The following is a 15,425-nucleotide window of genomic DNA, read 5'->3' as shown; positions in this document are numbered from 1 at the left end:
CTGCTGATTGGGCTGACATGTTTGACACCCACCAAACAAGAGAAAACATCTCAAACCCCGTTGCACACCGTTTCCAGGAAACATGTGGTTCAGACCGGAAACCGTAGCAAAACGGTGCACACCGGTTTGAGCTTGAACTTGCCCCAGAACAGTGTGTTCAACACACCACCGTTTCCGTTTAAAAAACGTTTTGCACCGTTTTGTCGGGGCTGAACGCAGCCCTGGTCTGCAGCCTGCAAAATCGCGCTTTTCCTGTTTGAGCTGTGAAATTGACAGCACTCTAATCCAATGGCGTCGTAAATATAGGGGAATTAATTGGCGGTGAACCAGACAGTGAGTAGGTGTGTTTTACTTCAAGCGGCGCTACTGCCGATTAGCGTATGCCATCAGCGCCGACACGTGAGATGTTATACTCTGATCAGTCTGCGCTGTTGAGGGGGGGGCAAGCATCTTTTGTGGGGGGCCGATGCCACCCCTCTAGATACGCCCCTGTCGGCCAGACATTGCAGCTAGCCGGTGTATGCATTGCTGAGATAATTCGCATACCCCTTCGTTTGAAGTGTGGTCCCGAAAAATCTTCTGAAGGGCTATCTGGCCCTTCCCCTTACCCCTACCCCTCCAACCAAAAGAGAATCGAGACCCCTACCCCTTCACGTGAATGCGCGAAACAGATGGGCAGGGGGAAGGGGGAGGGCTATGGGGTATAAATGGGATTGAGCCTGTACTGTGTCAGTGAGTCAGGGACCAGACACACATCAGCCATGCTGCAACTGAAATGGGTACGGCAAGATGTTTTTTTGGTATTCATATCATGCTTACGTATTCTATTTGTAAGAAGGTTTGTTCAGTTGACTTTTTATTGCATTTTATAGATGTAATTAATATGCCTTGACCCTTTAGCATTATAACGCTATTTTTTCTTATTTGTTCAATAGCCTAACTTTAGCAGAGTACGGTTCATGAAAACTTTTACAAGGTAGTTTTATTGGCAGCTGCAAATATAAATATTCGACTGTTTTGGAGTTTGAAAATCTTTCCTCTTGGTCGCAGGCATAAAAGCTAAGTCTAATAAGAATGCTATTGCATTTTCTCGGTCGTCCTATATGTTGAAATATGTGAACTGACGCGCATTGTACATTTTTTCCAGTCAAAAGTTGAATGAGGTGCATTTGCTTTATCTTTACTCATGCATTCTGCGATATGTCTTCTCCCGCGGTGTGTCCGTATGCAGGTATTCTCCGTATTATATCTTCTCTCGCGAAGCCCTGTGTGTGAGGCTTATGTGGTCAGACGGTCCGGCAAGGCACGATCATCAGATGAGTCTTTCTCAGGATGTGGGTTTATACTTCTTTATACCAGAATGTGTTCATACTAGACTATGTGTGCTCAATGTATAAATTACTGTACAATTATAAATGTAAGCTGTATGCAATTAATATATAACAAACATGACTTCAGTGGTTGCAGGGCAGAATTTACAACTAGTATGGGTTTAATACTAAATGTGCATTCAGTATGCTAATTAAAAACGTACATATGAGGGGGAAAAAAATTGGTGTTCAGTGACATTATAAGGATTCTATCACAGTATATTTTAATCTAGAAAAATCTGTTTTATTGTACACGGAGTGGATCACGCCTCTAGGGGTAATATAACATGGCCAAGAATGTTGTACGGAGTTACTACAACTACTACCATAGGTGCGTTAGCGGCTGTTTATGTGGGCTGCTACTCATAAGTGGTCTGCCATATTGGATACACAGATCAAGAATGAACTACGAAGTGGCAGCAAACTGGGTGTCAGTGTAAAATCCAAGACCATTGGCTCAGTTGGGACATTTACTACCTGCTGCCTAGTTTATATAATTTATTCAAGCTTGGACAAAAGAAGAGCATTTGACCTAGCTTGATCCATCATTCAATGATTCATTGTTCATGCTACGATTTAACTTCATAACATCATTTGTTCATTTAAATGTTCCAGTATAAATGCATTTAGACTTTTTTTTTTTTTTTTTTTTAAATCAAGTGATCATATCAGTTCACATAAGTTGGTAGTAGTAATGTGCAAGGAACATTTAACGAAACAGCCACTTTCTGTTGCTCTCAACTGGTGATCGAAATTAAAGAAATATTTGCTTTGCTCTAACCTAAGTCAATATTGAGATACGCAAAGTACATTTTAGCTCCTTTACCGATCTTTGAGATTTTACAGGTTCGAATGATTGAACTGCATACATGTGTCTTCAGCTTCAGGGCAGAGCACTTACGAATGTTTGCACAAGCATAACACACTTTTGTCTTTTGGTGATGTGTGTTTTTAGATTTAAAATATCTCTTTAATCTTTGTTCTATGTCTCTTCTCTCTTCCTTAAACTTTATCTGGTCCTCGAAGTTCTTTCTGACCACCCTTTTAGCAGCCTGTCAGGTTCCTGCAAAAACAGGTGCTTTGAACTAGTGGAAAGTGAACCCCCAAACTGTCGCTGTGACAACCTGTGCAAAACATACAATACTTGTTGCTCAGACTTTGATGAGCACTGCCTGAAAACAGGTAAGACCTATCTTCATTAGTTTTTCCTTTTATTTGGGATATACACAAAGTTTGAGGCTTTATGATGGAAAATTAATTAGGAGTATTTAAGATTTTGCACTTGAATAAGAACATTTGCGATGTCTCATTTGAACATATGGTCACGACTCATGTTTGAGCATTCTCAAATCATGCTGATGACATGCATTAGGTTTTCCACAAAATTGGGGCCTACCAAATACTAAGAAATTTTCAAATTCGTGAGTTCTCAAATTAATGAAGGATTTTTTTTTTTATTTTGGACCCCACTGTCCTTTTTGTCTGTCAAAAGACAGACGTTCTTCAAATCGCTTGTGCCAGGCTGCTGTAACGGTTTCCTTTAATTTCGCATTGGTTGGGTTTTATCTACAAGAAATGTTAGATTTTTTTGCATTAGCAGCCTGTCAGGTTCCTGCAAAAACAGGTGCTTTGAACTAGTGGAAAGTGAACCCCCAAACTGTCGCTGTGACAACCTGTGCAAAACATACAATACTTGTTGCTCAGACTTTGATGAGCACTGCCTGAAAACAGGTAAGACCTATCTTCATTAGTTTTTCCTTTTATTTGGGATATACACAAAGTTTGAGGCTTTATGATGGAAAATGAATTAGGAGTATTTAAGATTTTGCACTTGAATAAGAACATTTGCGACGTCTCATTTGAACATATGGTCACGACTCATGTTTGAGCATTCTCAAATCATGCTGATGACATGCATTAGGTTTTCCACAAAATTGGGGCCTACCAAATACTAAGAAATTTTCAAATTCGTGAGTTCTCAAATTCTCAAATTAATGAAGGATTTTTTTTTTATTTTGGACCCCACTGTCCTTTTTGTCTGTCAAAAGACAGACGTTCTTCAAATCGCTTGTGCCAGGCTGCTGTAACGGTTTCCTTTAATTTCGCATTGGTTGGGTTTTATCTACAAGAAATGTTAGATTTTTTTGCGCCTTTAGCTGGGGACTTTGAGTGCAGTAAAGACCGCTGTGGTGAAACTCGCAATGAACAGCATGCCTGTCACTGCTCAGAGGACTGCATGGCTAAAGGAGACTGCTGCACCAACTACAGGTCTCTCTGCAAAGGTAGGATGCTTTCAGATTGTTTCTGCAAACTGGAAACACAAAAATCACATGCATTTCATGTAATTAGCAGAATGTTTAGCAGAAATAGTTTAATGTGGAGGATTTATAATTTGTTTTGATTTAAAAGTGACAATCACCCATTGCTGTTATTTTTGAACCAGAGTGTGCATCATGCATATTTTAACCTTCATCTTTCCCTCGTGTTTTGTAACAAATCTTTCCCTCACGGGTCAAAATGACCCGAAGGCCTAAAATGATACGTTTTTTTAGTTTTTTTTTGCCCAGAAAGCTTATATTGATCCATCCATCATAAACCTACTTTATGTAGGACCTACTTTACTTTATTTGTTTTTGGTGATTTTTATTTAATTAATTTTTTTATTTATCTTGTTTACCTTAATCATGCGTGCTGTAATGTGTGTTATAATGTGTGTGCGTGTACCATGTATGTGTTTGTGTGCATGTGTAGGGGTGGACGGGGTATATGAGTGTTTTATGCCTTGGGAATATTCTGTAGTCTCAGTTCTTTGTTTGGATATAAATTTTGTCTGGATTGTGTCAGATATTGTATTTTTTTTAAAATCAAATAATAATGTTTTTTTGACATTCCATTCATTCCTGTGGTCGGGTCAAAATGACCCGCAAGTGAAGGATTTTTTACTTTTTTTACACCCACATAAAGTCCTCTAATCCACTCGATTTTTGTGTGTGTGTGATCCATGTTCAAGTGTGACAAAATTAAATAACTGTTTTAAAAAAAATAATAATTTTTTCGACACTCCATTCATTCCTGTGGTCGGGTCAAAATGACCCGCGAGGGAAGGATTTGTACTTTTTTTTTTTTAATTACAGCCACATAAATCCTCGAATCCACTCAATTTTTTGTGTGTGTGTTCCAAATTCAAGTGGAATAAAAGTCACAAAGTCTTGTACCACTCAAATGAACACTCAAATTTTTTTTAAATTGTAAAAAAAAGAAAAGAAAAAAATCCATTAAGGAAGGATGAAGGTTAATCATTTGCCATCTATTTCTTAAGACCTTTTTGCCAGACCACTACAGTTATAAAAATGTGGGGTTTGGCATGTCTGTGTGTAAATGTAGAGCAAGAGCTCTGTATTTCCTGGAAATGAGACGTGTTTGATTGTCACCTCACACTTCATTGACTGACTTCCTCCCTGTATTAGGTGATGTTCCCTGGTTGCAGGAAGAGTGTGAAGAGATTAAAAACCACGAGTGTCCAGCTGGGTGAGAGACAATTGTGATTTCAGTGACAAACATCACTGAATGGGCTCCCCATCCATCCCACCTTTTATATTCAACACTTAAGTCCACAACACTTATATCTTAGGTCACAGCTGTACTTTACATACTAGAAGATAGGGAATTTATCTATTTAATGCTGTGAAGTTCTGAATGATGGCAAACACTGTTAAAAGAAGAGTTAAAAGATGGATATTGGGCTTCTGTGTGACCAAACAGCTATCTGGGAGAACTGGGTGATTTGCATAACAATTCATGTTAATGCATGCACATGAAGTGTGACTTTTTTATGATATTCATCATATGAATAGTGCCTATGGAAGAATCAAAGGTTGTTATAAAAAGAGCATTCAAATTAAAGACTTACCTGTCCACTATTAATTAGGACAAATTTTAGCAACAAATATTTTGTTTGTAATTGGTGTATTAATGTTTCTTTCTGTGTATCTAGGTTTGTTCGGCCGCCGATCATCATGTTGTCTGTTGATGGCTTTCGTGCATCTTACATGAAAAGAGGAAGCATGGTGATCCCCAATATTGAGAAACTCAGTAAGACTTATGTCTTGTCATGAAAATCAACAAACTGAATATAAATGAATATTGAGTAAGCTGTCAATCAGATAAAACATATAAAATGTATTACACAATGTACAGATTAACTAATCAAAAATAAATCCAAATTAATTGTATATATTAGCATTTGCTGAGACGGTATGTATGTGGATAGTTATACTATCCAACTTTATCTAGAGAGCTGTGTGATCATATAGTTTATTTATTAACAGTGTAAACAGCCAAGCAGTTGTGGACGTTTTGATGCGTCCTCAGTATTTTTGTGTGTGTGTTTGGATTTGGCAGCAAGTAGTCTTCATGCAGCAGAGGTTCAGAATACATTCTGAATTTGTGTGGTTCGATTGATAATCATGAAAGTAATAAAATGCTGATTCGACCACACAAATTCGACCACACACACACACACACACACGCACACACAACTCTAAACACTAGCCAACAGTCTACACAGCAATCCATTTTGCAATTGAGTTTCCCTGTGGTAAACTTAGGATCTCAGACAAAGTAAACTTAGGGCACATTCTTGTTCAGAGAACATGTTCATGTATTTCATCTGTGCTAAATAACCTCATTTATTGTACTAAACTGATGCCTTTAATTGATTCTACTAATGACTTAATTTCTCTTGTAGGATCATGTGGAACACACGCACCATACATGAGACCTATGTACCCCACCAAAACCTACCCAAATTTGTATACAATTGCAACAGTATGTATTACGTTTGTGTACTTTGTAAACATTTTGCTTAAAGTTTAAATACCCCTTGCAGAATCTGCAAGATTCTGGGGGGGGGAATGCTTTTTTTATTTTATTTTTTTATTTTTTGGTAGGATTCAAATTCTACAAAGGTGATATTCATGTTAGAACTTAGGAGCACCACTGTACATGATAATATTAGTTGTGTTGCCTTTTAAACCTTTTGCTTGAACATATTTCTTTTGTTTTATCTTTGCTTTAGGGGCTTTATCCCGAGTCGCATGGAATTGTGGGTAACTCCATGCATGACCCTGGCTTTGATGCCAACTTTAACATCCGTGGGAAAGAAAAGCTTAACCATCGATGGTGGGGAGGACAACCTGTGAGTTGCCCTTCCATACCTTTTTTAAGGGAAAGTTCATCCAAAAATGAAATTGTGCCATCATGTACTCACATTCCATATAGGGCTGTCTCCTAATAGTTGACTAAATGTTAGTCAGCTAGAAGAGGCTTGGTCAACTACATTTTCATTAGATAGTTAGTTAAAAAAAAACCACACAGGATTTGATGAATTGGCACAGCCAGTAACCGAAAATGTGTTAACACCTCTGGTCTGGCTGATACATGTGCTAATAATCATGTCAGGAAGAAAATCGCAAGTGGGGGTAAAGGATGACCCTCAAAAGGTTGCCAAACTCTGCAGGTAAACGCTGGTCTATTGTTCATCAACAACGAACATGTCTTATCATTTAAAACACGTAAGTAGTAGCCCAATGTTAGCCATGGCTGCTCGTTTTAACATTACTAGTGACTACAACATGACTACTAGTTGGCTAGAAAAATCTTTTGTTGGGGACAGCCCTAGTTCTATAAGAACATTAAAAAAACATTTACATTTAGTAATTTAGCAGATGCTTTTATCCAAAAGGGCTTACAAATGAGGACAATGGAGACAATCAAAATCAACAAAAGAGCAATATGCAAGTGCCGTGACAATTTTCAGTTAGCCTAACGCAATATACGCAAGGTTTTAAAAAAAATTTATATAATAAATAAAAAGAAAACGGATAGAATAGAAATAGAATAGAGCAAGCCAGTGTTAGAGGCCTTTTTTTGCTTTTTGTTAATTGTATGGTAAATAAAAGAAAACAAATACAAAAAGAATAGAGAAGCTAGTGTTTGTTTTTTTAAAGAAAACAAGCAGTTAGTAAATGAATAGAGTGTAAGTCTAAAAGGGGCGTTTTTTTTTGTTAAACAATCTTTAGAAGTTATTTTGGGGCCATATAATTTCTTTGAGTGACAAACGGGTTGAAATTGAAAGATGTTCTGCATCATGGTAGAAAAATAAGTTATATATTTTTTTGCAATATTTAATTATATTATATTAGATGCTTTACCAGAGTCTGATTTGTGTGTATACACTACCGTTCAAAAGTTTGGGATCAGTAAGACTTGTTATTTTTTTGTTTTTTTTAAAAGAAGTCTCTTATGCTCATCAAGGCTGCATTTATTTAATCAAAAATACAGAAAAAAACAGTAATATTGCAAAATGTTATATGTTATACAAATGTTATACAGTATCCCTGACATTTAGCTCTTTCCAGGCATAACAGACTTTGTACACATGACCAGTGCTCTGGTATTCTTGGCATCATATCTGGCTTTGAATTTGAAATATACTTAAACTTCAACTGTCAAAGGTCAGTCCAGTGACACTCATGTACATATATGTAGACTAATTTGAGCCATATTGATGTCACCATTTTAAACTGTAAACCATTGTCTTGGCAAGAGCTAAAAGACAATTATAACTAGTACCTCAGTGGCACAGTGTTCTGAAACTGTAAGCAGTGGGATCTTGTGCAAGCTACATGAAAACAAAGGGGACAACTCCAACACATCTGTCAGCTATTAACCCAACAGCTGGAGCCAATTTTCAGTTTTCACAGAACTTTATTTCTTCTGGCTGATTCTATACCCCACTGACTGATCTGTGACGGTAAATGAGGCCATCATAGTTGGAACTTATCCAGTCTCGTCGCTGCAGTTTTGCAAAAACACTTGTGAAAATTAACCAACACAGAACAATTGTCTCTCATTTGTGAATTGTGATCCCTAGAATTAGTTTAGTTCATATATGAATTAAGAGTTTTTCTTTGGCATATGAAAGAAAAACACTTTTTTTTACACACAGGATTCAGTACAACACGTTTTGTTTGCAGGGTGTCCGCGGGTCCTTAAAAAGTCTTAAAATGTCTTAAATAACGTTTTCCTAATATAAGGCCTTAAAAAGTCTTAAATTCGGATTCTATGGGTCTTAAATATTTTGATCACATTACCGCTCAAATATCTTAAAGATAAAGATGTTTTCTACCTGCGGTAAGTTACTGCGTCATCAGAGAGAATTGCAGTAAGCTCGCAGAATACAGAATACAAGCTCGCGCTGAGGATCACTCTGTTTGTCTCGAGACTTCAGAACAAATGAGCGTAACAGCACACATAAACTCAGAACACACTATTCATAACATGATATAGTTAAATAACACCCATGACAAGTGAGCTATTTTACTCAATATTCTCACTACGCAAAAAAAACAAACATTCAAAACGCCTACAGAGCGCACGCATTACGTGAAGTTTAGTGCGCGTGCGCATTTGCAGTGCGCTCTGCCTGATCACTGCATAATTCAGTCTATTAAAATGCATTCAGAATGATCACAAATTCAAGACAAGGGGGCAGAAAATGTGTATATTTATACTCAAGTTCACACGGAAGAGTGCCTTTTTTATTCCAAAAATTACCATATACAAATGTGATATTGATTTTTTTACAACAGTTCAATAAACTAGAAGTTTTATTAAGAGACTTACGTCTTTGACACCATATTGCCTGTTTTTGCACTATTTCGCCAACAAAAGTAATTCTAAATTGTAATAATTTGACATGTAAGATGATGCATACATCTAAAAAGGTTAAAAATAGGCATTTGTAAAGGTAAATATGCAGATTTAAGTATGTAAAAGCTGATAGAACACTGATGAAAATATTGCTTCAGAATAAATTGTTTACTCCACCAAAAATCTCAGTGATGCAGTTATTTTGCAGGGATATTTTGAATGGAATATTGTCTGCTGACATGAAAAGTTCACTGTATATCATAGTAATAAATACCATTTATTACAGCATTGATATATTTTTTTCTTTTTAATTTATACACATTAAATATTACATATATGTATGTAATAAAATGTGTATTTCCATTACAGGTTTAGGTCTTAAATTTCATATAAGGTGGTCTTAAAAAGTCTTAAATTTAACTTGTTTAAGTCTGCAGAAACCCTGTGTTTGATAACTCTTTTTTTTTTCTTCCATTTCTAGATCTGGATAACAGCAGTGAAACAGGGAGTAAAGGCTGGTACATTTTTCTGGCCAGTGTAAGTCAACATGATCCAAACTCAAATGCAAACAATGTCTTTTTGAAGGTCATTTTTTAATTCAATTCTGTAACATCAGGTTAATCAAATAACTTGTCCGTACTGTTTGTTATGGACATGAGCAGTAGCCTACCTCAAATCATGTGGCCTATTGAGGAGAGGTGTGCCATTTCACGATTTTAGCCTGGTGGATGTTTACATGTATGAAAAAATCCCATACACTTATAATGAACGGGGACTTGTCAAATCTATGGACCATAATGTCATGGAGACTTGGAGGTGGGCATGTGGGCTAGTAAAACAAACACACACAACACCCTAGAAACCACAAAGTATTGACATGTGAAGTTTTGCACAGGCAAGGACCACTCATATTTTCTTAAAAGGACATTAAAATCTAGTTATACAGCTGAAAAAAGTACTTCAAGCCGAAATTGCAAGTTAATTGCAAGATTTCATAAAACTGAATGTTTTTGTTCTGATGTGCTCTCTGGCAAGCCCTGGACTTGCCTAGGACTGAAACACAAAGGTCCCCTCATCTGCATTCACAGAGGGCCTTCAGACTGCATTTTTCCACTTAGACAGAGACAGCTTGAACTGTTTTGCTAGTAATTTGTGAGAAAAGGCTCTACATACATGCAAGGCGCTTGTCAACTGCATACCGAATTCAGCACAGTGGAAGGGCAAAGTGCTTTCAGAGCTACTTCCTTTGGCCTCAAACCATGAGGAAATTAAATTTGCCATTCTTATCTGAGCCCATAGGTTGAGGAGGACTGTGAGCTTAGTGCATGAATTGACCCAATGTTGATACAATTGGACAGGAGGTCAGGATGAGTGGAGGTGGTAGTGGAAAAGGGTTTCCTGTAGAGATTGATTGAGATAATCTTTCTAATCTTCCCTGCTCCCTCGATATCCTACATAAACTCTCTAAGACTTTTAACCACATACGTGCATATCTGCAGGCCTTAAACTTGAAGGTTTGCCTAAGTGTACTGCCCTGCTGACCCTTTCAGAAAATTTCAGCTATATACACTTTAAATAGCTATCTATTTCAGCTATATATATACAAAGTATGTATATGTACCAGTTCTAATGTGTGGTTCTTAACAGTGGCATTCCATTGGAAAGGAGAGTTCTGACCATGTTGCAGTGGCTTCACCTTCCGGATGCGGAGAGGTCAGTATGTACTAAACACCTCCAAAATGCTTTGTGAACAGTCCGTATTTGGTTGAACAATTAATTTAAAAAGTTCAGAATTACCGTAAATTTACTCCACAAAATTCAGTACTCTGTTGTTATTTTTTTCAGTTAATGTGACATGCACCTTTGCCAGGAAGATATTTCTCCATGTATTGCTTTTTTTTTAGGTTCATGGGGTTATCTTAACAGTCACATTATTACATTTTATTTGCTTTAAGGTTAGACTTCTAATTATTTGCCTAAAGTTAGTACTGTCACTGCTTGATTTTTTGTAGATTTTCTTTCTTTCTTTTTCTTTTCTTTTTTTGGGGGTTAAAAGGTAACAGGTGTCTGTGTTTTTGCAGGCCATATGTTTATGCAATGCATTCTGAACAGCTGGATTCCTGTGGCCACAAACTAGGACCCCACAGCACTGAGGTAAGCAGAGTGTACAGGAAACATTTGAATTGCTTAGAAGACCAGTTGACTGGCGTTGTCACACTTGCTTCAGTCACACACTTACTCACATAAACATATATGATCATGCTACAATTGTAACAATAATGCAAACAAAGTCAGCCCAAATACAGACTCACTGCATAAACTTATTACATTCACTTTCCATAGTGTGTGAATTAAAATTTGCAGACTGTTGATGTTGCTGGTGTTGCTTTGATTTTGAGCATTAAACAGATGTTGTTTCCTTCTACAGCTTGACAGTGCACTGAAGGACATTGATAAGGTGATTGGACAGCTAATGAATGGCCTGAAACAGATGAAACTGCACCGTTGTGTCAATATCATCTTGGTTGGAGACCATGGTACCACATTTAGACCTGGATTGGGGTTTCTAGGGATGATACCATTTTATTATAAATTCTAAATATTTGATATATATTTTCTTCTTCAGGCATGGAGGAAGCTCATTGTGACCGCACAGAGTTCCTGAGCTCTTATATGTCCAACACTGAGGACATCATCCTAATTCCTGGGTCTCTGGGAAGAATCCGAGCCCGAAATTCAAACAACTCTAAATGTTAGTAATTAAAAAGCAGAATGAGAGTTCTAGCCTGCCCTGTCCTAGTTGCATCAGAAATCACAAGATTTTGTGAACAGGAAATACAGTATCTCTATGCGTTTGTATGTAAATATATTTTTAGTGTTCAAACAACCTGGATTCATCCACATCAAATTGATTGATTGATTTTTTTTTTTTTTTTTTTACTAATTTTTTTATATTTCAAGTTTTTTTTTTTTTTTTAAACAAAATTGACCATGAAACCAAATTGACCATTTTTATTATTATTTATTTATCACAACTTGGCACACATTAGTCCTTAGAAAAAGAAAAACAAATAATAATCAAAATGCAATATGTCCTGTGCCTAAAGAACTTTTTGGCTTTTTAAACTTTAAGGCCCCTTTTGGCTGATTTCACCTAGGCTGTGTGGGCTATTGGTTGATTTTAATTAAATGTCACGTTACAAGAGATAAATGTGTTGAGAGCATGTGACTTAGTGAGGACATTAGAATAGACTACAGTGCACTATTTCTAGGAATTAATTTGTTTTAAAAGTATCAGGAATAAAAATAATTGAGTATCTCTCTTGTTTCTCTCTAGATGATGCAAAAGCAATTGTAGCAAACCTTACGGTGAGTGACTTTCTATAAAATACTTTATAATAGTGTACTTTTTTATTGTATTTACATCATACTTTACTAAGCCTTTTTATAAGAAAACACTTTCTGTTTGTCAACATTAAGTGAGACTCCATACTTAATGTGATGACCTGCACCTGTGGTTACTCTGCTACCACACCTCTGTGATCTTGAGTAGAACTGATGTGACGTCATACAACTACTCAAAAGTTGGATAGAACTTGCAAAAAATTGTTCCTAAAAACAAAGTTAGTTCTGAGGAACATCTAGCATTATTTGTGACGTTAGTCTCAAATAGTCTCTCAATATATTTTGGGACCACTGTATATTGATTATTTAAATGGTTTCAATTCAAATGTACCCTGGTTATTTCAGTACAGAACGCACTGTTCTTGTTCACCAAACATGAAACTTGGTTCTCCTACAGTGTAAAAAGCCAGACCAGCACTTCAAACCTTACTTGAAGCAGCATCTTCCCAAACGTTTGCATTATGCCAACAACCACAGAATTGAGGAGGTTCACTTGATGGTTGAGAGGAAATGGCACATAGCACGGTAAATTACCTACCACATAATTACTTTCAGTATTCATGTTTAAAATAGTTAAAATGTCATGGTTAAAACTTCTTTTTTTTTTTTTCTTTGATTGATTGATAGAGATACTTAATGATACTTAACTATGCAAAAATTATTTTCTTAAAGAGTGCTTTTGATTTATTTTCTAATAAAAACTTGTAAACATCCTTAAAACAAGATACATTTGCTAAAATGCAAAAATACATAAGATAAAAAACACACACATATATATATATATATATATATATATATATAATAGCGCGATCTGAACCCTAAACACGTTTTGTCAAAAAAGCCGGTGTTCCGGTGAATTCAGTTTCCCTGTTTCCCCCTCACAGCACCTGCGCAACTTCGCAGTGTTGCCAAGTCCGTGGTTTCCCCGCGGTAGTTTTTAGTTGGAATTGGGCGTTTTTCTTTTTGTAAAAATATCCTGGCTTTGAAAATGTCTTTCTGCAAGCAATGTTCATTTCACCATGTTAATTAGATAATTTGTAATTAAATACGTATTAATGTACTGTTCAATCGCAACATAGAGTCAGACTCAGATTTCCCTGCTAATTCTAACTTTTGCCTGTTTTATGAAGTGTAACACCATACATTACAATTAGACAGTTAAATTCCTTCGTCAGGGGCATTCTTTTGTTCAGAAGCCCATTTCCATTGTATTGCTGTTGTTGTTGTTAGTGTGTGTGTGTGTGTATCAGAGTGATGCTCCATGTGTTTTTAAAAATATCCTGGCAACCCTGAAACTTCAGTACTAAAATCATGACTTCATGATTTCGCCCCGGGCTAAGCAAGTCAGCTTATGGTGGTTTTGTTGTTTTTCTGCAAGCAACGTTCATTTCACCATGTTAATTAGATAATTTGTAATTAAATACGTATTAATGTACTGTTCAATCGCAACATAGAGTCAGACTCAGATTTCCCTGCTAATTCTAACTTTTGCCTGTTTTATGAAGTGTAACACCATACATTACAATTAGACAGTTAAATTCCTTCGTCAGGGGCATTCTTTTGTTCAGAAGCCCATTTCCATTGTATTGCTGTTGTTGTTGTTAGTGTGTGTGTGTGTGTGTGTGTGTGTGTGTGTGTGTGTGTGTGTGTGTGTGTATCAGAGTGATGCTCCATGTGTTTTTAAAATGTCATAATTACGTCTAACCACTCTTATCTGCAGAACACTTTACACTGAAAACACAGGGGGAACAGATTTTTCTAGAGGCCTGAGAAAATTGCCCCCCCCCACCCTTTTTTTAAATGTCATAATTATGTCTAGCTACTTTTATCTGCAGAATAGTGTCTTTACACTAAAAACACAGGGGGGACATATCTTAAAAGATACACTTTTTCTTTTCTTTTTTTACAAAACTACACAATTTCAAGACGTTCTGGCCTTTTTAATGTTAACAGTGAGTGCACACGTTTAAACAATGGGAAATCACAATCAAAAATAAATTAATCACTTTTTAAAAATACAATAGTACAATACAGTACAACAGAAAAGCAATTTTTAAACCATACAAACTAAAATATGCAATCTTAGAAACACAAAAAAAGTCAATACAAGTGCAATTTTGAAAACCAAGCAAAATCTATTTATAAAAATTTCATAATATACTGACTCAGATATACACGCTGGGCAATAATATTCTTTATTGACTGGTGGGTTGCCAACAAATGACTGGTGGTACCGCTTGTCACATCCATCACAGGTAATCTGAAAGATCATACAATATGTTTAATAACCATAATTGTCTCAAAATTAGATTAAAATAACCTGTAACAACTGCCAATTTAGCAAGGACCAAACAGGTTTGATTAAAAAAATTTAATAAAAAGTCCCCAAACCAAGCAGGTGTTACGTCTGAATCACTTGGGTCGTTGCGTAGTCCACAAAAATGGCAGAGATCGTTTAAATCTTCTATAAAAGAGTATATAAACAACATTTATTGTCACATTTATTAATTACGTCACATTAATATAAAAAAACTAAATCCTCTTAAACCAGCTTTTATTAAATGAATTTAAAAAGAATAATAATTGCAATTATTATTTTTTAAATCCTTTAATTCATGTCGCCTACTTAAATGACACTAATATCTAGACAAAAAAAAAATGCTGCATCCTGGTAAATCTGTTCCCCCTGTGTTTTCAATGTAAAAACACTGTTCTGCAGATGAAAGTGGTTAGACATAATTATGACATTGAAAAACATAACCAGTATCACTGTATTGTGTTAAATCCTCAGAAGGTAATATACTGGGAGGGAACGTCTCGGGTTACTTATGTAACCATGGTTCCCTGAGTAGGGAACGAGACACTGCGTCCTCTAGGGGTCGCTATGGGGAACGCCTCGTCGTGACCCGTGTCTGAAGCATACATTGAAAAAACACC

At 36.3% G+C, this 15,425-nt stretch overlaps 1 protein-coding gene across 2 annotated transcripts in view; it reads left to right on the top strand.

Annotated features, from left to right (window-relative positions):
* Positions 1 to 734: 734 nt before the first annotated feature.
* LOC107574906 (ectonucleotide pyrophosphatase/phosphodiesterase family member 2-like) overlaps positions 735 to 15,425 on the top strand; it is a 47,819-nt gene continuing 33,128 nt past the window's right edge. Inside the window, exons 1-16 of one of the 2 annotated variants that reach the window (XM_016261330.1) lie at positions 735 to 779; positions 1,232 to 1,334; positions 2,397 to 2,429; positions 2,979 to 3,101; positions 3,527 to 3,652; positions 4,838 to 4,898; positions 5,365 to 5,462; positions 6,118 to 6,197; positions 6,448 to 6,567; positions 9,565 to 9,620; positions 10,731 to 10,796; positions 11,165 to 11,237; positions 11,512 to 11,620; positions 11,710 to 11,835; positions 12,421 to 12,452; positions 12,886 to 13,013. In XM_016261330.1, the coding sequence (XP_016116816.1) occupies positions 762 to 779; positions 1,232 to 1,334; positions 2,397 to 2,429; positions 2,979 to 3,101; positions 3,527 to 3,652; positions 4,838 to 4,898; positions 5,365 to 5,462; positions 6,118 to 6,197; positions 6,448 to 6,567; positions 9,565 to 9,620; positions 10,731 to 10,796; positions 11,165 to 11,237; positions 11,512 to 11,620; positions 11,710 to 11,835; positions 12,421 to 12,452; positions 12,886 to 13,013 (1,352 nt within the window). In that variant the 5' untranslated portion in view covers positions 735 to 761. Of the gene's footprint in view, positions 780 to 1,231; positions 1,335 to 2,396; positions 2,553 to 2,978; positions 3,102 to 3,526; positions 3,653 to 4,837; positions 4,899 to 5,364; positions 5,463 to 6,117; positions 6,198 to 6,447; positions 6,568 to 9,564; positions 9,621 to 10,730; positions 10,797 to 11,164; positions 11,238 to 11,511; positions 11,621 to 11,709; positions 11,836 to 12,420; positions 12,453 to 12,885; positions 13,014 to 15,425 lie in introns of both variants that reach the window. The other variant, XM_016261329.1, reaches the window with a different exon arrangement.

This window comes from Sinocyclocheilus grahami, unplaced genomic scaffold (genome assembly GCF_001515645.1).
Source record: "Sinocyclocheilus grahami isolate Dianchi unplaced genomic scaffold, SAMN03320097.WGS_v1.1 scaffold2381.1, whole genome shotgun sequence".
Taxonomy (NCBI): Eukaryota; Metazoa; Chordata; class Actinopteri; order Cypriniformes; family Cyprinidae; genus Sinocyclocheilus; species Sinocyclocheilus grahami.
Note: the sequence above shows the minus strand (reverse complement) of the source record. Positions and strands in the feature narration are given on the sequence as shown.